Raw genomic sequence first — 24,685 nt, forward strand, 5'->3', positions numbered from 1 at the left:
TCCCCCTTTCCCCCAAAACACTGAAATCCAAATTCATACCCAGAGACCATAGTCCATTTTTTCCTGCCCTTTTGGAGTCCATGGCTGCTGTGCAGATGGGTCTCCATCTCTCCAGCTCTGAGCACTCTCTCCCTCTCTGGAGCACACACTTGTGGGGCTGCCATCTTCATTGCCTTCCTGCAACTTCTTCCCTCTCCCTGGGCTAGGGCAAAGTTCTGGATCACTGCAGCCAGTGCTGGGAACTCTCTCCATGGGGCCCTGGAACCAATGGCTGCTTGCATCCTTGGGTCCCACAAACATACCTGGCCACTGATACATCAGTATGCTGCTCTCGGGGCAAGAGAATAAGAGCAATCTGGGACCCATACCATGTGGCACAGGGCCACAATCTCCCACCAACCTGTTGCTGGAGGGGAAAATGTCCCGTGCAAGCCTACTCTTGACTGTCTGAGCAGGGCAAGACAAGATCCATGAGCAGAGCCAGGTGTTTACCAGGTCCCATGAATGCCCAGTCCCCCAACTGGGCAGAGTGAGTGAAAGCAAGAAAAGGCTGAGTTTTCATGAGCCCTCCATTTTAAATCTTTTCCCCCAAATTCTATATGGTCTAGGAGTGTCCAATTGTCAGCCAATGCAGTTTAACTGTTATCATGTACACTAGCCCAAAGTGTCTCTGGCTGCTGTGATCTGGAAGTAAGTAGGAGGGTTTTCTATCTGCTTAGAAGCAGTGTCTATGTCCAGGGTCGGTAATCATATACAGTTTGTTGACCTTCACCCAGCAATGTGGCACACCATAGCCATGGCTCCAATGCCCCACCTTGAAGTTTCTTGCAACACTTCTTTGCGGAAGGCAGAATCTCACTGTCTCGTGGTTCCCTCTCCCACTCTGAGCACAGTCTCTTGTGCAGATTGGGGTTTTTCAGCACCCCAGAAATATGGCTAGATCCCCTGTTACCTTCACAGTGTTATTTAAGGAGATACTTTCAAGGATACTCTTAAATTTTTGTAGACTTATCAGGTAACCAGGCATAGACTCATGCTTAAGGGATATAGGCAATTTGAAGAGTAGTTTATGAGTACAGAAAATCACCTTAGAAACAGTGCTCACTAATTTATCAGTGTGTTGTTGTTATTGTTGTTGTTTATCTTTCAAACATTTATAAATAAGATGGGTGCTCCTGGGAATTTTCTGGTAAGTTTTAGTATATTTAGAACATGTCACTCCCCTGGTTTTCCACATACCTCAATGCTAAAAGGAAAGAAGCATTGACATATCTCTTTGGCAGGGTGTGGATGGGACCTAAGGTCACAAGGATCTGTGACTTGACCTGAGGCACAGAAGACCAAAGGCAGAGGCTGCAATCAAAGCCAGAACCAGAGTTTCAGTCTTTTCTCCCTACTGCATTATTTTGGCTTTTGTTTACAGTAGCAAAAATAAATTTAAAAAATTTTTTTGGAAATTTTAGTCTCCTTAATTATACAATTACAATGAACTTGCAAAAAACTTAAGGCAATTCTTGAGCTAATATTAATATAGTTTTTACATAATGTCTTTCAGCAGATTCTTGCCTTGCTTCCCACTATGCTGCTCAGAGCTGCCAGGGGTAAAATATTAATGCACAATAAAATTCATGGATCTCTCTCTGCCTTTTATTTTTATACATAATTGGCTTAGTGCATAATTTTGTGATCATGTGGCCCACCTGGATTCACCTTTGCAGGCTCAATGAATTAAAGAATATGGTGAGAGGTTTTCTTAGGCTCCGCCAAGAAATAAATGCCAATCAGCCATAAAGTAGGCAATAAAGAGCTTTTATTGGGGTTTGCACACCCGGGCGAGGTTCCCCTGGTCTGCAGAGTGAGGCCAGGGGAAGTCTCGCCCAAGCAGGGAATGTAATGGGAGTTTACTTTTGTTGGCTCCCCATGGGAGCTGGGTATTGGTGCCCTCTGAACAAAGCAGCAATACAGCATTGGTGGTCTCTTCCTCGGACTCAGGTTACTGTGAGGATGTCCATCTTGGCGAAGTCCAGCCAGAGCTTCCTCCTATCCCACCCACCCTAACATTCTGACCTCTTTGATAGGATGGGGGGGGGGGTCATGTTCCATCTGACTGCTTCCTGCTGACAGGAGGGGCGTGGGGGGGGCGGGTAGAGGTCAGCTGTTTCTAGTTCACCAGGGAGAGGTGAGTAGATTTGTGTCTGAAGCAACATCTGGTGAAAAGTAACCCTGGAAGCTTCTCGAATTCTTTCCTGGGGGGCTGGTAGTGGTTCCTGATATCTGCACTGTCTGGTCACATGAGGAAGTGCCTGCAGTAGTGTAACATACTTTGGGACTGTTCATTATGTTTTGAAAGAGAGGTACATCCTTTAGGAAAAAAGGTGTTGGGGAGTTTGTGACCTTGAGGGGAGTGGGTATGGGAACTGCCGCAACAGGGGAGCAGTCAAGAAAGCACATAGGAAACAGTCAGTGACATTTCCTTAGTCAGTGATATTGAAGAGCTGAATTCTTTGGTGTATGAGGCTTAGCCAAGAAAAAGGGACACTCTGTTTTCTTTGTTGGATTTGTGTTTGCAAAGATTGTTCATGTGTTAAAATGGTATCAATTAACAGGATTGTATTCCATGGTTCTGGAACAAGAGTTCGGTATATTTCAATGGAACTCTGAGGATACAAATATGAGAGGCTTTGGTATAGTGTTCCCTTCACTCCCTGTTCCCATCTAGAGTCCCATGGATCATAAATGGTAAAGTGCCACAACTGGAGAGTATTCCATGTATGGTATCTGCAATAGTGGAAGGGGCAGCCTCCATATGTGTCTGGCCAGAGTTTGCACTTACTTTTTGTCTGATCATAGAGGAAGCAGAGAATGTGCAATCCATATTGGGCAGTCCAGCTGTGTAGCCCTCTAAAGCTACTTTTGGGAGCAGAGAGATGGATGAATGGATGTAGAGCAACCAGTGGGAGGGCAGTCCACAAAAGTGACAGAGTGAGAATTTACCTGTCCGTTTCTGTGATATATTTCACGTACGAAGAATCTCTAGATGTATTTTGTTTGTAGGTTAGGAGGGGTTTTTTGGCAGGGATGGGTAAGCAAGAAGGAGAAGAGGAGGATTTGTAGAGACTTCATTGGGAGAACCTGGTGTTTTAGTAAAGCAGACTTGGGTATCTCCTGTGGGCTGAGCTGACCACTTTCCTGAGGCAGGGGCTGCCTTAAGGCAGGAAAGGTGGGCCCACACTGGCTGACCCACCAGTTTCACTGCTGTGGGGGTGGTTAAAATAACAGTATGAGGCCCCATCCACTTGGGCTGGAGTGGTCCAGGTCAGAGTTCTTTGAGTAATACCTGGTCTCCAGGCTGTAGGAGAGTGACTGGGCCTGTCTCCGGACACCCCCTCCCCCTCCACAGGAGGAAGAACTCTGTCTGAGTGTTCACAGAGAAGATGCTGGAGGAGAGATAGGGCAGATAGGAGGCCAGAGGAGGAGTATATACTGGCAGGTTATGGTTAATAAGAAAAGGGCGGGCATACAGTAGTTTGAAAGGAATAGAGTGGACTTTCTTGATGGCTTGGAAAAGAGTGGGATGAATAAACAAGGGGTCTAGAAACCTCATCAGAGCTTTCGGACCAATGTGTAAAGATTGGTGAATTTCAGAGAGAAGTGCAGTGGCCTTTTCTTAGGCTAGGGCTAGTTTTCCATTGAGGAAGATCCATCCCTCATTTCCTGGATGCCCGCCCTGCTGGAGGAGAGTGGAATACTCTTGGTGGGGTATAGGTGGGGCGAATATCAGTGGTCAGAAAGAGGATGGGGTGTGGCAGGGCTTGTGCGGTGAGTTCTCCAGCTGCATCATCTGCCCGGGCATTGCCACGGGAAGCAGTGTCCTGTGAGGACTGGCGACCCTTACAGTGGAGCACTGCTATGGTAGTGGGTAGGTCTGTGGCCTGGAGGAGTTTGGCAATGAGGGAGGCATTAACAACAGGTGAACCTTTAGTAGTGAGGAAGCCCCTTTCCTTCCACAAAGCCGAGTGAAAGGAAAGGAGCTTCCTCACTACTAAAGGTTCACCTGGCTATGAACAATCAAGAATGCATATTTGGAGTATGTGTAGATAGTAACCTTCTTACCCCGGGCTAGGGTAAGTGCCCGGATGAGAGCTATGAGTTCAGCTTTCTGAGAGGTGGTACTTCAGGGAGCTTATTGGCTTCAAGGGTTTCAGTCAAAGTTACTACTGCATAGGCCGCTCATCTTCAGCCACCAGCCCGGAGCACTGAACTTCCATCTACAAACAGTGAGATCTGCCTCAGAGAGAGGCTTGTCAGATATATGGTCTAGAGGCTGACTCAGGAAGTCTAGTACTTCTGGGAAAGAGTGGGCAGGCTCTATGTCCATAGTAGGGGTGGGAAAGAGGGTAGCTGGGTTGAGGCGCCATGAGAGCTGGAGAGACAGGGCCATCCCCTCGATGAACATGAGGCAGAATTCCTGTAGACGGGAAGGGCTCAAAAGAGAGAGAGAGCTCGGTGGGATAGCAGGTCCGTAAGGCGATGAGAGGAAAATACAGTAACAGGTTGGCATGGAGTGAGTTAAAGGGCTTCCTTCCCAAGTTCAGCCCCACTCCCTAACACCAGGAGGCACAGCTGCCATCCACATAGGGTAGGGTCAAGCTGTTTGGATAAGTAGGCAACTGGGTGGTATGTTGGGCCTGCCGGTTGAGCTAAGACTATAACCACAATTCCCTGTCTCTTGTCTGTAAACAGATGGAAAGGACAGGAGGGATTGGGAAGACTCAGGGAGGGGGAAATGGGTGGAGCTGGAGGAGGAGTTGGGTTTTCCAATGGCAGGAGGATAAGGGAGGGGGAAGGGGTTGGGTTTTACTGGATTTGAAGAGTGGCGCGTAGTAACTTGAGAACATCCCATCTTAGGGGCGGAATAGGGCAGGAAGGTATGACAAGGAATGAATGGGAAAAGGGAAAGCCATCCAGACTGCAGCTAAGTGGGGGGGTTCACCACGGGCTAGACAGGGTCCCGGCAACCCCCATGACTGAGATATGGGAAGGAGTAAGAGGTCCTGAAAAAGATGGGTAAAACAGAGAAGGTAGCCCCCTTGTCCACAGGAAAGAAATGGACTTACCCGCTACCTGTAGTATTACCCTGGGCTCAGCGAGGGTGATAGGGGTCTTTGAGTCTGGGCCGCTTCAGTCACCTAAGAGTCCGAGAAGTCCCGGAGCGACCAGAGAAGAGTCCTTACCTTGATCAGCTGGTCCCCCATGTGGAGACACTGGGGACGAGCCCCTAAGGGGACAGGCATCCCTCCAGTGGCCAAGCTGCCGGCAATCGGGGCAAGGCTTCCTTGGTGGCCAGGGTTGAGGACACTGGCGAGCCCAGTGTCCTTCTTTGCCACACTTGAAACAGGCCTTTGGTGGGGTGTTCTTTGGCCCAGACTTAGATTTCACTTCCATGACGGTGTTTGTCGAGGCCACAGGGCCGCTAGTATGGCCTGTGTTTTTAGGACTACCTTTTGCTGTAGGCAAGCCTGGTGGGCAGCCTCAGCTTCTGCTTCCCAGTTATTGAAAACCTTAAGTGCCATATTTACCAGATCTCAGATGGGGGTTTTGGGGCCATACTTGGCCTTTTTAAGTTTCCTTCTAATATCTGGGGCTGATTGGGAGATAAAGTGAGTAGCTAAAACAGTGGCCCCAGAACTAGAAGCCGGGTCAAGGAGGATATGGAGCATCATTGCCTCAGTTAGTCTGTTGAGAAACAGTGCCGGATTTTCTCTGGGGCCTTGGGTGACCTCTCTGAGCTTATCATAATTGACTGCTTTCTGGGCAGATTGGTGCATACCCGCTATCAGGCACTCGACCATTTGGTCCTGATGTCTCTGACCCGCCTGCCCTAGCTGGTAGTTCCAGCCTGGCTCCACCTCTGGCACAACTTCAGCCCCTACTGGCATTTGAGGGATTGGTGGTGTGGTTTTGGTCGGCATGAGCCCTAGCTGCAGTACGGATGCAGTCGCGCTTGTCTGGGGTCATAGTGGAAATTAAAATGACGTGCAGGCCATGCCATGTGAGGTCATAAGCCTGGGCTAGGTACTGGAATTCCTTGATAAAATTTGTAGGGTTAGTGGAGAATGAGCCTAGACATTTTTCAATTGAAGAGAGGTCAGTTAGTGAGAAGAGAACGTGGACTCCAAGGACACCTTCTGCTCCCGCCAATTCCTGGAGGGGGCAAGTACGGGAGGAGTTTAGGGGCTCTAGTTTCAGGTGGGGACAAGTATGTGAGCTGACCAGGGAAGAAAGGTCTTCAGGGGGAGGGAGAGAATCTGGTTGAGAAGGAGGAGCCAGGACTGAAGTAGCTGATGGTGGGAGCTGGTAAGGAGGAGGAGAAAGAGGAGCAGCGAGGTCTTCAGGGGAATCAGAAAAGGAAGAGGAAGACTCTGGAGCAGCAGGCTTAGGAGGCCGTACAGATTCAGGGTTTCCTAGGGCGAGAACCTGGGCTGTGGAGCATTGGACTCACAGATCCAGGCGGGAGTGCAAGACCCAAAAGCATTGTATGTAGGGTACCTCAGACCATTTGCCAGTCCGTCTGCAAAAATCACCTAGGTCAGTAAGGGTAATGAAATCAAAAGCGCTTTCAGGAGGCCAGGTTTCATGATTATCGAGCTGGTATAACAGCCAGGCTGTAGTGGATAGAAAAATCAGCCGTTTTCGCTTGAGGCCAAGATCAATTAATTTCAAATTTTTCAAAAGGCACCCTAGAGGTGATTTAGGATCTGGCTTGGACTCCTGCCCTCCCATCCCTGGTCCCACGAGGAGCAGCAGATGGGAATTGGCGTCCCTCAACCCAATCTGCTGATCCGGTCAGGTAAAAATGAGGATCTAGGTCCAGGGATGTCTCTTCCGGTGCCTAGAGCCTCTCAGTGGAGGGAGAGCAGCCTCTCTCGGAAGGGTCACCCTGACGCAGTGCTGCAATTTGGTGGAGAGCAGTCTCTCCAGCAGATGGGGGCCTGGAATCAGTGTTCGGGGGCCAGAAACTTAAGGGCAGTGGCACTTACCCTGGTTCTTAGTCCAGACTGGTGGGGCGGCCCTAAGGCTTCCTCCGGGAGCTGGGAGAGGAGCGGTCTTCAGCAGACAACAACTCCTCCAGGGTTTTGGCATCAAATGAGGGGGTTTCTTAGGCTCTGCTGGGAAATAAATGTCAATCAGCCATAAAGTAGTCCCTAAAGAGCTTTTATTGGGGTTTGTGCACCTGGGCGAGGTTCCCCTGGTCTGCAGAGTGAGGCCAGGGGAAGTCGTGCCCAAGCAGGGAATGTAGTTGGGGTTTATTTTCGTTGGCTCCTCATGGGAGCTGGGGATTGGTGCCCTCTGAACAAAGCAGCAATACAGCATTGGTGGTCTTTTCCTCGGACTCAGGTTACTGTGAGGATGTCCGTCTTGGCGAAGTCCAGCCAGAGCTTCCTCCTATCCCGGCCCACCCTAACATATGGAAAGTACCAGGAATGAAGCAACCTTTGAAAGTGATTCAGAGGGCCAAAGAAAGAAAACTTAAACTCTTTGGACAGGGAACTTCTGAATCAGTTGACATGTTTGAGGGCCTTTCCAGTTCTTGTTGGCACAGAGTCTTTGCACAGGACACCAGTAAACATGGATAACACTGTGCCTGCAAGGGCCACAGTGATTGTGAGACATGGAAAAGCAAGGTTGGGAAGTGTCTTTCCTTTTGTTTAGTTCTAGCTTTTTTATTCATTCAGCTACTCTATTTTATTGGAATATGTAATCCATTAACACTTAAAATTATTATTGATAGGTACCTATTCATTCCCCCCACACACACACCTCATTTTCCCTGTGTTCTCTCTCTCTCCCTTGCTTTTTTTTCTTCAATTTCTTAAAGCAGTCCTTTTGGCACTTCTTGCAGTGCTTGTTTGGTGGAAGTATATGTTTTCAGGGTTTTTTTTTTTTTGCCTAAGAAACTCCTTTTTTAGCCTTGTTTTTTATTTGAGAGCCTTGCTGGGTAACATAGCCTTGGTTTCATGCCTTTACTTTTCATTGCTTGTAATGTTTCTTGCCATTCACTTCTGGCTTCTGGTGCTTCTGTTGAGAAATCAGCTGCTAACCTTTTGGAGTTCCCTTGTATGTTGCTTCTTTTTTCTCCCTTGCTGCTTTTCAGATTCTCTCTTTGACTTTAAAACTTGGCATTTTAATTATGATATGTCTTAGAGTACTACTCTTTGTGTTCATCTTGAGTGAGACCCTCCTTGATTCTTGAACTTGCATGCTTTCCCCCTCTCCAGTTTTAGGTAGTTTTCTGTCATTATTTTGTTTCAAACAGGATTTCTAACCCTTGCTCCTTTTTGGCTCCTTCCAGTATTCGAATGTTGTTGTGTTTCACATTGTCTTGCAGTTCCCTTAAAGTATCTTCATATTTTTTTATTCTTTCTTCTTGAAGTTGCTCTACCTGGGTGTTTCTTTCTACCTTTTCTTGTAGCTCATTAATTTGATCCTCTGCTCTACCCAGCCGTCTTATAATTCCTTCTAGTATATTTTTTGTTTCATAAATTATATTCTTTATTTCTTCCTGGTTTTTCTTTATGTGTTCTGTTTTCTTTTTTACACTATTGTAGTTGCCACTCAGTTCCTTGTACATGTCTGTGAGTTCCTTCACCATCCTTATCACCATTCTGTTGAATTGTGTATCTGATTGTTTGATTGCTTCCATTTCATTTATCTTTTTTTTTACTAGGGAGTCTTTCATACATTTTGAATGTGGGTTCTTTCTTTTCATTTTAGTGACTTTTTTTTGTTTGTTTCTATGTTTCCTGTTGCTCTGCTTTGCCAGCTGTCTCAGCAGGAAGAACTTCTGTGGGACTCAGAGGTCCCCTGACTTTGATCTCCTTGTCTGGATGCTCAGTGAGCCCTTTCTTCCACTTATGTGGACTCTTGTGTATTCAGACTTTACCTCTTGGTGTGTTCTTTGTTAGTGGGTTCTTTTCTTCCATCAACCAGCTTTGCTGGTATTCACAACTCCCACTTTATCTTATATGTCATCATGAAAGGGTTAGGGGTAAATGGAATAAGAGAGTGGGAGATTATTCTGTGGGGTTGAGAAAACCAACAGGTAGATAATAGATAGGAGATCTTTTGGGGAAGTACAGAGATAACGGTGATATTTCATCCAAGTAGCTACTTTTTATAAAAGGTGAAAAAAGAGTTAAGAATCTTACTAGGAGGTAAAAATGTGAGCTGACTTTAGAAAGCAAAGCACTTATGCAAGTTTAGTTGGTGAGATGTGGTGAGTGTACAGGCTAGAAACTTGGCGTAGTGTGTGATAGAATATAGTTAACCACAACAATAATATAGCTTAGGAAGATGGCAAAATGAATTAAGACCAGAGAAGGGTGCTATGTGGATTTTGGAATAACAATAATATGATAAGAAATACATAATATGAATAAAAAGAATGAAAAGACCAAAAGTAGTGTGCTATTGGAATATGAGTGAAGTGAAAGGAGAGAAATTAAAATGCAGTATGAAAGGGAGAATAATGAAAACTTATCTACCAAATGAAATAAAAGAAATTAAACAGAAAGAATAGAAATAGAAAAATAAAATAATACAATAATAAAAATAAAAATAACAAAAAGTAAAATGCAAATTCTGAAGGATAGCAAGTAGAAATTTGTTTTAGCTCTTGTCTTTAGCCTTCTGACTTCTTTGTAAATCTGCCTTTGTTCTTCTTATAGCTCCAGGCCTTATTGTCTTTCGATTAAAAAAAAGAAGCCCCCTGCTGTCTTTAAACCTGTCAGGTTGGTTTTCTTGGTCTTCCTGGATGCTGTAGGGTAAAGGGGGCTAAGCTTTTTTTCCTTCCTGTGGTTCCTCTAGGATAGTGCTGGGCCTGGGCTACAGTTCCCAAGCCATTTTGGGGACATGTAGTACAGGCAGTTGACCCAGTCTAGAATCCTCTGTGATGATTTTTTTAAAGATCATTCTGATAATTTGCAGTGACCATGTAATTTATTGACCCAAGTAGAACACGTTAGATGTGGTTACAGAGGATTCCATTATAACTCCACAATATGATGGTTACAATGTGGGGAAGTTAAGAGGCATCCCCAACCCTGGAGGTAGAACCAACACACCAGAGTGATTTCTTTGTCCCCACACAGCTCTCACTGTACAAAGCTGACTTGTCTGCAGATCTGGCAAGGTATGGTCTGGACTCCCTCTCTTTTTCCACTGGGGAAGCCCTGGGTATAATGTCAATGCCAAGACTGAGTGTTTTGTATTATCCTTTTAACCACACTATACGGGTTAGAGGTTGGGAGGTTTACTATGAAAAGCTCGTTGTAGACAAATGTTTAGCTCTTTCTTGACTGTTGTGACAAGGATGCGGGTGTGGCTTCAGGTGCTGTACCTCCCCTTAATTCACCCCTCCCCAAGGCCTGGCAGCCAGGCAGATATGCTGAGCTACCTTGTGCTTGGCTTGCAGGAACAGTGGTTCTGGCGTGTGAGGAACAACAGGGTCATGGATGGGTACCCCATGCAGATCACTTACTTCTGGCGTGGCTTGCCTCCAGGTATCGACGCAGTGTATGAAAACAATGATGGGAACTTTGTCTTCTTCAAAGGTAAGGAGTGTCTTGCTCTACTGCACTTGAGTCACTGTCTCCAGGGTGCTCTTATACTCAGATGAATCTGGGAAACCTGTTGAGCTAGAGTAGGCAGCTAATACATTGCTTAAAAAAGTTCATATGTTCCCTATAAATGAAAATAAACTGAAGTGAAAGGTAATGTTTAATTCTCTCATGTATGTTTTTCATATGGTATCACTCATAGAAGTCAAATTTAGAAAGCACTGTGTTCTTGTAAATTTTCAGATTTTGCTTAAAATCACCAAAAAATTAAAATGGGTGAATTAATGAATAATTTAAAAAGCCATTCTTCATTAACTAAGGGTTTTCAATTTTGTTTTTAAAGAGTATTTTGGGTTGCTTACTGTTTTATGCAATGGAATCTATTTCATTTCTCAAACTTTACTTGATTTAGCCAGTTTATATTAAACAGTTTACAATAAATTAGGAAATTGCTCATAAAGACAAGAAAAACATGGGTAGAAAAAAATTCACTCAATTCACTTCCCCCCATAAAATGTAATATTTGCTGTTTATCTGAGTGACAAATCCTTTTTTAAATTAATTTATTTTAATTGTTGTTCAGGTACAGTTTTCTGTCATTTACTCCCATCCCAGCTCACCACCCCCCAGTGCCCCCCACCTTCCTCCCATTTCCACCACCTTTAGTTTTTGTCCATGTGTCCTTTATACTTGTTCCTGTAGAACTTTCTTCCTCTTTTCCCCTGAAATTCTGTTCCCTCTCTCCTCTAGTTCCTGTCAGTCTGTTCTCTATTTCAGTGTCTTTGGTTATACTTTGCTTGCTTCTTTTTCTAAAATATATTTTTTAATTTAATTATTGTTCAAGTACAGTTTTCTGTATTTTAATCCTATCCCAGCCCACCCCCCAGTGCTCCCCCCTCCCTCCCATTTCCACCCCCCCTTAGTTGTTGTCCATGTGTCCTTTATACTAGCTCCTGTAAATCCTTCTTCTTTTTCCCCTGAAATTCCCTCCCCTATCCCTCTGGTCACTTTCCCCCTGTTCTCTATTTCAGTGTCTTTGTTTTTATTTTGCTTGCTTGTTTGTTTTGTTGATTAGGTTGCCCATTAAAGGTGAGATCATATGGTATTTGTCTTTCAACCCCTGGCTTATTCCATTCAGCATAATGCTTCCCAGTTCCATCCATATTGCTGCAAAGGGTGGGAGATCCTTGTTTCTTACTGCTGCATAGAATTTCATTGTGTATATGTACCATAATTTTTGATCCATTCATTTACTGACGGGCACCTAGGTTGCCTCCAGCTCTTGGCTATTGTAAATTGTGCTGCTATGAACATTGGGGTGAATAGGCTCCTTTGAATTCATGTTTCAGGGTTCTTAGGGTATAATCCCAGCAGTGGAATTGCTGGGTCAAAAGGCAGATGCATATTTAGTTTTCTGAGAAAATTCCATACTGTTATCCATAGTGGTTGTACCAGTTTGCAGTCCCACTAACAGTGAACTATGGTCCCCTTTTCTCCACAACCTGTCCAACATATGTTGTTTGTTGCTTTGTTTATGATGGCCATTCTGACCAGTGTAAAGTGGTATCTCATTGTGGTTTTAATTTGCATTTCTCTGATAGCTACCGATATTGAGCATCTTTTCATATGTCTCTGGATCCTCTGTATGTCCTCCTTGGAGATGTGTCTATTCAAGTACTTTGCCCACATTTTAATTGGGTTGCTTGTCTTAGAGTCAAGTAACTTCTTTGTATATTTTGGAGATTAAACCCTTATTTGAGGTATCATTGGCAAACATGTTTACCCATACAGTTGGTTCTCTTTTTATTTTAATATTGTTTTCTTTAGCCACACAGAAGATTTTAATTTTGGTGATATCTCATTTGTTTATTCTTTTCTTCATGTCTCTTGCTCCAGGGGACATATCAGTAAAAATGTTGCTGCATGAAGTATCTGAGATTTTTCTGCCTATGTTCTCATTTAGGACTTAAATAGTGTCATGGCTTATATTTAAGTGTTTTATGCACCTTGAATTTATTTTGGTATATGGTGTAAGTTGGTGCTCAAGTTTCAGTTTTTTTGCACGTAGCTGTCCAGTTCTCCCAATACCATTTGTTGAAGAGGCTATTTTCACTCCATTTTATGTTGCTGCCCCATTTGAATATCAATTGCCTGTAGAGACTTGGGTTTATTTCTGGGCTCTCTGTTCTGTTTCATTGGTCTATGTGCCTGTTTTTATGCCAGTACCATGCTGTTTTGATTACAATGGCCTTATAATACAATTTGGTATCAGGTATTGTGATCCCTCCTAGTTTGTTCTTCTTTCTCAAAATTGCAGCTGCTACTCAGGCTCATTTATGGTTTTATACAAATTTTTGAAGTGTTTATCCTATGTCTGTGAAATATGACATTGGTACTTTAATAGGTATTGCACTGAATCTGTAAGTTGCTTTCGGTAGTATAGACATTTTGATGATGTTAGTTCTTGAAATTCATGAACACCATGTACGTTAATTCTTGCAATTGACAAACACCATTTGTTTGTGTCTTCCTTGATTTCTTTCTTCACCTTGTATAGTATTCTGCACACAGGTCTTTTACCTGCTTGGTTAGTTTTACTCTCAGATATTTTTTTTCTTTTTACTATATTGAATAGGATTTTTTCCTTGATTTCTGCTTCTGCTGTTTCATTGTTGGTATACAAAAATAGCTTTGATTTCTATATATTGACTTTGTATTCTGCTGTTTTGACAAATTCATTTGGCAGTTTTGGGGTGGAGTCTATAGGATTTTCCATGTACACTATCATGTTATCTGCAAACAGTGACAGTTTTGTTTCCTTCTTTTCCATTTGGATGCCTCTTATTTCATTTTCTTTTCTGATATCTGTGGCGAAAACTTCCAATACTATATTGCATAGAAGTGGTGAAAGGGGACAACCTAGTCTTATTCCTGATCTTAGTGAAAAAGCTTTTAGTTTTTGCCCATCAAGTATGATGTTGGCTGTGGGCAACATCATACTCAATGATATGGCCTTTATTATGTTGATGAATGCTCCCTCTATTCCCACTTTGCTGAGTGTTTTTATCATAAATGGGTGGTGCACTCTATCAAATGCTTTTTCTGAATCTATTGTTATGATCAGGTGACTTTTATCTTTGCATTTTTATGTGATTACCTTTACTGATTTGTGAATATTGGTGTATTCAGTTAATTGACTCACAAATATTATACCATTCTTGCATCCCTGGGATGACTCTCAGTTGGTCATCATGTATGATATTTTTAATGTATTGTTGGATGTGATTTGCCAATACTTTGTTGAGAATTTTAGCATCTATATTAATCAGCAATATTAGCCTGAGGTTGTCTTTCTTAGCTGTGTCTTTATCTGGTTTTGGCATTAGGATGATGCTGGCTGCATAAAAAGAATTTGGGAGTCTTCCGTCATTTTGAATGCTTTGGAATAGTCTGTGAAGAATAGGGGTTAGCTCTTCCTTAAATGTTTTGTAGAATTATCTTGTGAAACCATCGGGTCCAGGGCTTTTTTGTGTTGGGAGTTTTTTGATTACTGCTTCAATTTCATTTGCTGTTATTTTTCTGTTCAAGCTATCTGCTTCCTCTTCACTGAGTTTTGGAAGATTATACTTATCTAGAAATTTGTCCATTTCACCTAGGTTTTCAAATTTCTTGGCATACACTTCTTCATAGTAATTTCATACAATCCTTTGTATTTCTGTGGTGTCAGTTGTAATCTTTCCTCTTTCATTTCTGATTGTGTTTATTTGGGTCCTCTCTTTTTTTTTTCCTTGATGAGCCTACTTAAAGGCTTGTCAATTTTGTTTATCTTTTCAAAGAACCAGCTCCCAGATTCATTGATCCTTAGAATTGTGCTTTTAGTCTGTAAGTCATTTAATTGTGCTGTGATCCTGGATATGTCCTTCCTTTTACTTGCTCTGGGCTGCTTTCACTGTTATTCTTTGATTTCTTGCAGGAATAGGGTTAGGTTGTTTATTTGTTTCTGTCATTTTTAGGTAGGCCTGTACTGCTATGAACTTCCCTCCCAGGACTGCCTTTACTGTGTCCCATAAATTTGGGGTTGTTGTGAGTTCATTTTCTGGTTTCCGGAAAATTTGTAATTTCTTTACTAATTTCATTTTTGAGCCATTCGTTGTTTAATAGCATGCTATTCGATCTCTATGATTCTGAGTGTTTTCGGTGTTTTTTTTCCTTGGGGTTGGTTTCCAGTTTCAATCCCTTGTGGTTGAAGAAAATACTTGGTATGATTTCAATTTTCTTGAATTTTCTGAGGCTCGTTTTGTGTCCTATAATGTGATCTATCTTTGAAAATATTCCATGTGCATTCAAAAAGAACAGGTATTTAGCTTCTTTGGGATGAAGGGCTCTATACATATCAGTTAAGTCTATTTCATCTAGGGCATCGTTCAATGACACAATATCTTTGTTGGTTTGTTTGGAAGATCTGTTCATTTTTGACAATGGGGTGTTAAAATCCCCTACTATAATTGTGTTGCCATCAATATCCTCCTTGAAGTCCTCTAAGATTTTCTTTATGTATTTAAGTGCTCCTATGTTGGGTGCATATATATTCATGATGTTAATGTCTTCTTGGTGGATTCTTCCCTTGAGTTTTATGAAGTGACCTTCTGGCTCTCTCTTTATGGCCCTTTTTTTGAAGTCTATTTTGTCTGATATGAGAATTGCTACCCTGGCTTGTTCTTCCTTGTTTATTTGCTTGGGAAATTTATTTCCAGCCCTTCACTTTTAGTTTGTGCAGGTCTTTTGTCCTGAGGTGGGTCTCTTGTAGGCAACATATATGTGGGTCATGCTTTCTAATCCATTCAGCTCATCAATGTCTTCTGATTGGAACATTTAATACATTTACATTTAAGGTTATCATTGATAGGTACTTATTTATTGCCATTTTTGTATCTGTGTTCCTCTCTCTCTCTTTTTCTTCCTTTCCTTAAAGAAGTCTCTTTAGTATCTCTTGCAGAGCTGGTTTGGTGGAGGTGTATTGTTTTAGTCTTCTTTTGTCTTGGAAGTTCTTTATTTGGCCTTCTGTCTTGATTGAGAGCCTTGCTGGGTAAATTAGACTTCGTTGCAGGCCTCTGGTCCTCATTACTTGGAATATTTCTTGCCATTCTTTTCTTGCTTGAAGTGTTTACATTGAGAAGTCAGCAGCTAACCTTATTGGAGCTCTCTTGCATGTTACTTCTTGTTTCTCCCTTGCTGCCTTTAAGATTCTCTCTTTACCTTGGAATTTTGTCATTTTAGTGATGATGTGTCTTGTAGTGGACCTCTTTATTGGGACTTTCTCTTTTTCCTGGATTTGTGTGACTTTTTCTTTCATCAAATCAGCAAAGTTTTCTGTCATTACTTTTTGAAATAGGTTTCTATCCCTTGTTCTTCTTCTTCTTCTTCTTCTTCTTCTGGTATCCCTATTATTCGGATATCACTACATTTCATATTTTCTTGCATGTCTCTTAATCCCTCTTCATTCTTTCTAAGCCTCTTTTCCTCTTCTTGCTCTTTCTGGGTGTTTTTTCTACTTTATCCTCCACCTCGCTGATCTGATCTTTTGCTTCATCAATCGTGATTTCTTCCACTGTTTTCTTCAGTTCAGAAATTGTATTCTTCATTTCCTCTTGGCCCTTGTTGATAGTTTCTATTTCCTTTTTTGTGTTGATATAGTTTTCAGTGAGTTCATTGTAGTTTCCCTGTAGTTTCTGGTAGTTCATTGTGAGCTCATTCAACTTCCTTATAACGAGTAATTTGAATTCAATATCTGATGGCTGACTTGCCTCTGTTTCATCTAGCCTTTTTCTGAGGCTTCCTCTTTTCCTTTAATTTGGAGATTGTTTCTTTGTCTTCCCATTGTTTGTGATACTCTTATTTTTAGCTTCAGCTTTTTAAATTGATTCATTCTGGCTCCTTGAGTTTATGGTGTAAACTTTTGTGGTAAAATACCTGTGAGATTTAGTGGTGTGGTCTCCTTGATCTCCTAAGGTCACTGGTCTAGGGCTGTCCTTATAGTTGGTTATGTGTTTATCTTTGTGCTTTGATCATTTTTGGTTCTTTCTTGTGTGGGTCCTTCCCACCAGCTGGTTAATCGATGGTCCCTCTGTCCACCACCTGTTTTAATTTGTTGTACTGGTGAGGGCAGGTTGTGTTGAAGGTAGTTCTTCCGTGTGTACAAGGTTTTGAGGATTCTCTTCTGCTCTTGTTTGGTTGTTTGTACTGGGTAGTTTCTCCACTATTTAGTTTTATTTTCAGATAGGTCCTGGATTCAGGTTTATGTAGTTTTCACTCCCTCCTTCACCTTCTTCTGTTGTTATGTGTTGGTGGTTCCTTTGTTGTTGGATTTCCTTTCCCAGTGGGTATCCTGGTTTCACTGCTTTCACTTACTATTTTTTTGCGATCAGTTGGAGGAGAATGCAAAGTGGTTTCTGACAGCAGGAGTGTATTCTATGATATTTACAGTAGCAGCTGGTACAGAAGAGATAGGAGATCCTTTGGCTATGTATAGTGTTAACCATGATCTTCCACCCAACTAGCCACTTTTAAGAAATGATGGAAAGAAGATAAGACTCTTCTTGGGGAAAGAAGAATTGTGAGTTGGATTTAGAAAGCAGTGAGTTTGTGGGACATCAGATTCTGAGGTAAGGTGAGAGTAAATGATAATAAATAGGTGTAGTGTGTGAGAGAATAGAGTTAACCAGTATAATAATAGAGTTCAGGAAACTGAAATGGGCTAAGATCTGGAAGTATTTACAATTGTATGAAACAGCTATTATTTACAATAATATTAGAGAAACAATCATATGATATTATCTATGTGATCCAGGTAACATAAATTGGGGGTATAGAACTGTGAGTGGTGTGTTGAAGGAACACATGTGACATGAAGTATAGTAAATTAGCAATACACTGTGGAAAAGAGAACAGGGGAAACCTGTCAGATGATACAACATAACCAGCCAAACAAAGAAGACTATCCAAAAAGAAGAGGAATACAAAAATACTATTAAAATAAAAGATGTAAGAATAATGAAAAATAATAGTACAAATATGCAGTAGTTTGTAATTTCTCTGCAATAGCAGAGTAAAATTTGTCTCACTGTCTCAACTCTTGGGATGCCCCTTCTTTGAGCCTAACTCTGGTCCTTTCACAATTCCAAGTTTTTTGTCTCACTTGTGGATATTTTTAAAAAGGCAGGAGAAGGGAGGAAGAATAGATAAAATTGGAAAGAAAGGAAGGAGGAATAAAACAAGAAAGAAGAAAAGAGAGGAAAAAGGTATTGAAAGATGAAATAATAAAAAATTTAAAAATAAAATATTCATAAAAAAAAAAAACACCTCTTGTTGGTTTCAAACTAGCCACAGCAGTTTTTCTGGTCTCACTTATTGCAGTAGGCTGAGGGGTGATTGGTGTGGCCTTTCTTATGTAGTCAGCCAGTCTTGCAAGCACTCTCCCAAGAGCTAGTCTGGTGCCTCTCCCTAGCACTCCAGGCAGGGGATCCAGGCCTTCTTTAGAGCACTCTTCCCCTGGGGGTCATCACCATGGATTGGGATGCTGGTGGGTGTGAGCACCCAGCCAGGCTGCCTGGGTCCTGAGGATTTGGGCGTGAACCCTTCCCAGTGCTATGGGGAAATGTAGGGACTTCCGAGCAACCTGGGGATTGCTGCCAGACTAGGTGGGGAGTAAGCCAAGTGGCTGTCCTAGGAGAATCCCCCAAACAGTTTTACTTTTTGAGAAGTTCCTCTTACTCAAGCCTGCTGTTCAGTACATCCCAATTCTCCAGCCAGACTGGTGACTATCAGGGTCAGTGATCATCACTGCGGGGCTCTCAACTCTGCCAACCTCATGACCACAGACTCAGAGGGTGATCATGCCCTTGTGTGCTTGCTTCTTTTTCCTTATTCCCCTTTGTGCAACTTTAAGCAACAAGGTCTCTCCTGGTGCTGCTCAAACCCTGCTTGGCCAGGGAGGGAGAGAGCATTTGACCTGGCTTTCTCCCAAGGACTCTGTGGCAGGCTCATGGCTCCCAAAGAATCTGTGGTAGACACAGTGCCAGGTGCCGGGTGCTGGGCACTGGGCCTGGGGCTATAGCCAGGCCCCCATGATGGTCCCTGGAACCTTAGTGTCCTGCAGCAGTCTCCTTACCTTCTGGTTTTTCAGTGTCTGCTGAAATTTCTGGTCTCTTATTTTCATATATGCTGGGGTACTATTGGCTGTTTGCTCTGTTCCTTCATAGATCAGCCAGGTTTTTCTGCTGTGTGTAGGAGGAAGTGCAATCTGCTCCCTCCTACTCCGTGGCCATCTTCCAACCTCCCTGAGTGACAAGTCTTAATATCTACTCATTGCCTGGTACATAAAAGTGAACTCAGACAGCTAGTACTCTGTCCTCAAAACTTATTAACATTCAAAACAATAAATCTAATGCTTGTGGGGGCAACCATGGACAAGAGACTGACTGATGCAGGGGGTGGAGGTGGGTGCAAGGAATTTGGGCAGAATATGTCTGAGCTGAATCAGAGGGGAACTAGATCCAGAAGGGGCAGCGTTGGCTGTGCTGCCCAGAAGCTAAAGGATGGAAAATGAGCATACATTGGGAAAGAAAAGGGGGACTTTCAACAACAACAAAAAGGAGAATGAGAAGTAAAAGAAGGAGAAAAAGAAGAAGTAGGAAAAAGAGGAGGGGGAGGAGGAGGAAGAGGAGAAGGAGAAAGAAGTTATTTTGGGGATCACACTAGAAGAATTCCTAATGCTGCTGAGGATAATAAAAGCAGGACATTTGGGAAACACTTGTAATATTTGAGTGAAGTTCAAACTACCTATGTAAAAGCAGTATATCCTTAGAATTTATTGTCTTAACAGATTGCTCCCTGAGGAAAACAGGTCAATGACTTTGTTATAAGGACATGCAGGGTCTGCAGTCAGATGCCAGCTTCACAGGCCGACTGGCTGTGTGAACTGAGCAAGTTACTCAGCTCCCTTTGCCTCAGTTTTTTCCCTCTGGAGCATGGATTGGTATTATTTGCCTTCTCATGATTAGTTTGATGACAAAACTAAGGACATGTGGCCTTCTTGGCATACCTAAGCCCTCGATGAATATCTGCTAGTATAACTATCAATATGTCTGTTCTCCTGACATTCAGAATAATATATAAATAATGTGGATGGGGACTGTGGACTTGTCCACTCCAGACACAGGAAAGAAACATCTAAATTCTGTTCTTTGAAGAGAAATGACTATCCTCTGATCTGTAGTAACAGAAAGAGGTGTGAAATTAGCCTGAGGTGGCCTTGGTTTGGCAGCTGACCCAGGAGCTCTGTCCTACCCAGAAACTATTGCTCTAGAGAAATGCCACCATCCTGTACCAGCTCTCAATGCCTTGGGGCCTCACTTCTATCCATTAGCCTCCATGCTTGTTGCTCATGTGGTGGCCACATCCTTTTTATCCCTGCCCACCTTGCTTGAGCACAGAACTTATGAAAGTGTGGAATTATGCAGTAGATATAAATACCACCAGAGATTAATCTAAAATATAGCAGCGTTATTTATAATAGCCAAGTGCTGGAAATAGCCTAAGTGCCCATCAGTAAATGAGTGGATCAAAAAACTGTGCTACATTTACACAATGGATTACTACATAGCAGGAAGAATGAAGAAATTTCTTGTATTTTTTTTAAGATTTTATTTATTTATCTAAGAGGGGAAGGGAAAGAGAGAGGGAGAGAAATATCAATGTATGGTTACCTCTTGTGTGTCCCCTGCTGGGAATTGGTCCACAACCCAGGCATGTGCCCAGACTGGGAAGGGCTGGGAATCAAACCGAGATCCTCTGGTTTGCAGGCCCACGCTCAATCCACTGAGCTACACCAGCCAGGGCAGAATGAAGGAATTCCTACCCTCCACAATAGCATGAATGGAACTAAAGAGCACTATGCTAAGTAAAATGCTGTGTGGTGAAATAAAAATACTATATGATCTCACCTATAAGTGGAATCTAATCAACAAAACAAACAAATGAGTAAACTAGAACCAGAGACATTGAAATAAAGAAGAAACTGACAGTGAGTGGTGGGTGGGGGGTGGGGATAACAAGAGAAAGAAGGGGAAGTGTCAAGTCAAGTAACATGTATAAAGGGTCCATGGAGAAAGACAATGGGGTGGGGGGTTTGAATATAGGAGAGGATGGGTGGACAGGGCAGGGGAAAGTAATGGGGGGGGGGAATGGGGACAACTTGTAATTGAACAACAATAAAAAAAACTAAAAAGCTAAAAAATAAAATAAAATGCATTTTCTCACACACCAATATGTCTTCAGTTCTTGGAACAATGCGGGGAGCAGCTGAGAGCAATGGTAATTAGTAAAAGCAATGGAGGTAAATACCATTGGACTCAATGTGGTATATCTTATGTTTTGATGCTGACAGGAGGACAACTTTGTCTCTGGTCATGTTTTTATCCATCGTCTAGAACGATATGCCTGTCAGTTGTCTCCTGTGATCTGCTGCAGTCTCAGGAAAGATTTAGTTTAAATTTTCTCAGTCAAAACCCTGCATGAGGCTTCTTTTCCCTGGCCTACACCCTGCACTGCCTCCCAGTAGATGTGCTCCAAACTCAGCTATGAACATAAAGCACCCTGACACCAAACCTCATGTCCAGAGGGATCCAGGACCTGGTTTCTCTTTCCCTGGTGCAGCTCCCTACCTACAGAAGAGCCCAGAGTTTGGGTGTCAGGTGGCATATCACTCCCTTTCTGAAGTCATATAACAGCCACATGACTGTCTCAGCTTTTCACTGTCACTTTATGGCCATCACCACCTCAAAAGTCCAGATAAACCTGAAGTTCCTCATACCACTGTGCATCACCTTTGCTCTTTAGACCAGGAATCCATCCAGATCCTTCTCTCCTTTATTTTCTACTTGCCATCTGGTGAACTATGCATTTCAGTTTTTCTTGCTTACTTGTGTCCTTCCCTCTAGAATACTAGTTCAATATGGCCAAGGTCTGCTCTCTCTCTTTTTTCTTTTATACTATTATATCCTGAATATATTTATCCAGGGGTGGACTAACTTTTTCTGTAATGACCAAGTAGCAAATGTTTTAGTCTTGGCAGCCCATGGTATCTATCATATATCCTTCTTTCTTTGTGTATGTGTGTGTTTTTTTAGCTTTAAAAAATGTAAAAACTCTTCTCAAACTATGGGCTGTGCAAAAACAGGCTACAAGTCAAATTTCTGAGCTCCATTTTAAATGATGCCTGGAATAGAGTGAACAGTTCATAATGTGGCTCTTCACTTGCCTTGGTGTATCATAGCTTGTGTGTGCAAGACTAGTGCTTGATGCAAGCCAGCCAAATGTTTTGGGACATATGACTGTCAACTGCTCCCTGGCATTATTTAAACCCCTTCATCTATCTGCTTCATAATTGGAAGATAACATGGGTCATTCTCCTCTAATTACATTTAAAAGTTGGTTTCTTTAGTTAGAGAGCTTAAGAATGTAAAATGTATCATCCTTAGGGAAGAGGATGATGATACATAGGCTTTTCTCCAGCAACTGAACGTACTCCACGCTTCATGTTGATCAGCTATCTTAGCATCCCGCAGGTAAATACAGTAGAACAGAGTGATGTTTTGTGAGCATAATAAGCCATATTTTCATATTCTCTGAATTATTAAACATCTTAGTTGAAAATTGAGCCCTCAAAATATCTTTCAAGAACTGGAAGTAAATTTAAAAACAAAGCTGTCAGTGTTATCAAAATCACTATCAATCAAAATCAAGTCATTGAACTCTGATCCACGTGGCTCAGTTGGTTGGGTGTTGTCCTGCAAAGTGCAATGTGGCTGGTTTGATTATTGGTGAGGGAACATACCTAAGTTGCAAGTTCAGTCCCCAATCAGGCCATGTGCATGAGGCAACTAATCAATATTTCTCTCTTGCATTGATGTTTCTCTTCCTGTATTTCTCCCCTCTTTCCCCCTCTCTAAAAATTTAAATAATTAATTAAAAATAATTAAAAATCAAGTTGTAGAAAACTCATATTGTTGCCATCACTTAGCTTCAGGGAAGATGTATCACCCTAGCTGTCAGTTCCATTTCAAGAGGCAAAAATCACTTATAGAATGGGAAATAAAATATCTGAGACAGGAAGGAGGAGGATGATAAAGTTTGTGAATTACAAAGATATACAGAAGATGTGTAACACAAAGGAAGAGTTGTTTAAGGCAGGTGGCCCTGGAAGATGACAAAGAAAAGCACTGTTTGCTTAAAGAATGGTTTGTGTGACTTTCATTATCACTTTGTTGCAAATACTCAAAAAGCAGCGATTTTTTAAAACTGCTTACAGGTAGGTCATCACTCCTGAAGGTTTAAGAAGTGGTCTTGAAGTTCATTTGAAGTAGAAACACATTGTTTTTTTTTAAAGTACAATAGATCAGCTACAAGCAGTCTCTATAATGAATAGATGAATGCACTGATTACTGTTTTTTTAGGAGGTAGCAGAAAACTGATGCTCAGAGAATTTTCTTAGATTAAAGGATTTATGTTTGGCGGCCTTGCAATATGTGAATTGTGCTATTTTCTTGAAGCTATTAATGTCTATATTGTATATAAAAATGAAGTGATCATCAAAACCAAGAGGCCAAACATTTAGTATTTTAATATCTCCATATTAAAATATTATACACACACACACACACACACACAAACATGTATGTATTTATTTATAACAATTCAAAAAGTGTATGGTATATTTTTATTACAGCTGTTTTTATTTATACTTCAGTCTCCCATATCTTCCCACTACTACTACTTGTGTATCTAAAAGTTTCCCCACCTTCATTTATTTACTGTCAGTTTGAGTTCCTGGTGATGCAGACAAAGAGGAATTTATAAACCTGTAAAAAATAATGGGGTGGAGGCACTACTGGTCTATAGAGCTGGGGACTGTGCTGCAGATAGGACAGGGACTTTGAGAACTCAAAAAGGTGGTTCCCCAAAAGATGGAACCCAAAAACGTGATAGCAAAGACTGCCTTTCAGAATTGTCTCCCAGAGAGCAGAAAGGGTCAGGATCAAGTATGTGCCATGCTCAGGGTTGGCCTAACTGAAGGTACTCAGCTGAAGGGCCAGTTTTCCCTTAAAGGGAGATCTAAACTCTGTAACTCAATGGCTTCCACATGTGCCTAAATATTCAAAATTCTCTGCTTACCTGATAATATTGGAAAAGTAGATTCTGGTAACAAAAAGCCCTGTACCCTCCAGAGTTGAACAATTATTCAAATATCTTGAGTAACCAATCTATAAGCAATACAGAAATTAAAACTTAATCCAAACAGTGACACTGACATAGATCAGTGTACAATAATTAATCATTTATTATTTATCTCATTTATATGACTGGGTAGTAAGCAAATTTGATTGGAGAAATATTGTGTTGTATAATAATATGTTACCATTTGGGGGGAACTCTGAGCTAGGTAGGGTGTGGGTATATTATACATTTGATCTCTGATATTTCTAGAACTTTGAATGAGAAGTGTGAGTGCCTTAAACACAAATTAGAAAAGGAAGGCTTATCTTTTAGTGACTTGTCCAAGTTCTCACAGCTAATAATCGGAAGAGCTGTCAGATAGAAATAGAGCTCCTATTTCTATCTGATTTCAAAGTTGTTGAATACTCTGTTAAACCATAGTCTAAGAAAGAAAATATTCTTTATGACAATTTTTAAATCCCTGGAGTATTCTCAATAAGTATATTGATCTATAGTAATCCCAATATACAAAAGTTAATGAGTAATGTAAGTGCAGCCTTCTTTTATAAAAGAATATCCGGTCATTAATCCAGAATGTATTTTCTCAAGTTTTCTGTACAAAGCCACATAGTAAATACCTTTTGCTCTGCAGACAATATGTTCTTTATTATCACTACTAAACTCTGTCACTATAGCTTAAAACAGATTAGACATTATGTAAATAAATAGGTATGACTGTGTTCTCATAAAATTTTATTTACAAATGCAGGCAGAAGCAGTTGGTCCTAGATTAC

At 41.8% G+C, this 24,685-nt stretch overlaps 1 protein-coding gene across 1 annotated transcript in view; it reads left to right on the forward strand.

Annotated features, from left to right (window-relative positions):
* The window catches only part of MMP16 (matrix metallopeptidase 16), a 278,762-nt gene that overhangs the window by 229,260 nt on the left and 24,817 nt on the right, over positions 1-24,685 (forward strand). The window contains exon 7 of the mRNA XM_037050191.1: positions 10,475-10,613. Coding sequence (XP_036906086.1) covers positions 10,475-10,613 — 139 coding nt within the window. The remainder of the gene's footprint in view (positions 1-10,474; positions 10,614-24,685) is intronic.

Source organism: Sturnira hondurensis, unplaced genomic scaffold, assembly GCF_014824575.4.
Source record: "Sturnira hondurensis isolate 20B ecotype Veracruz unplaced genomic scaffold, ASM1482457v3 Scaffold0006571, whole genome shotgun sequence".
NCBI classification, from domain to species: domain Eukaryota; kingdom Metazoa; phylum Chordata; class Mammalia; order Chiroptera; family Phyllostomidae; genus Sturnira; species Sturnira hondurensis.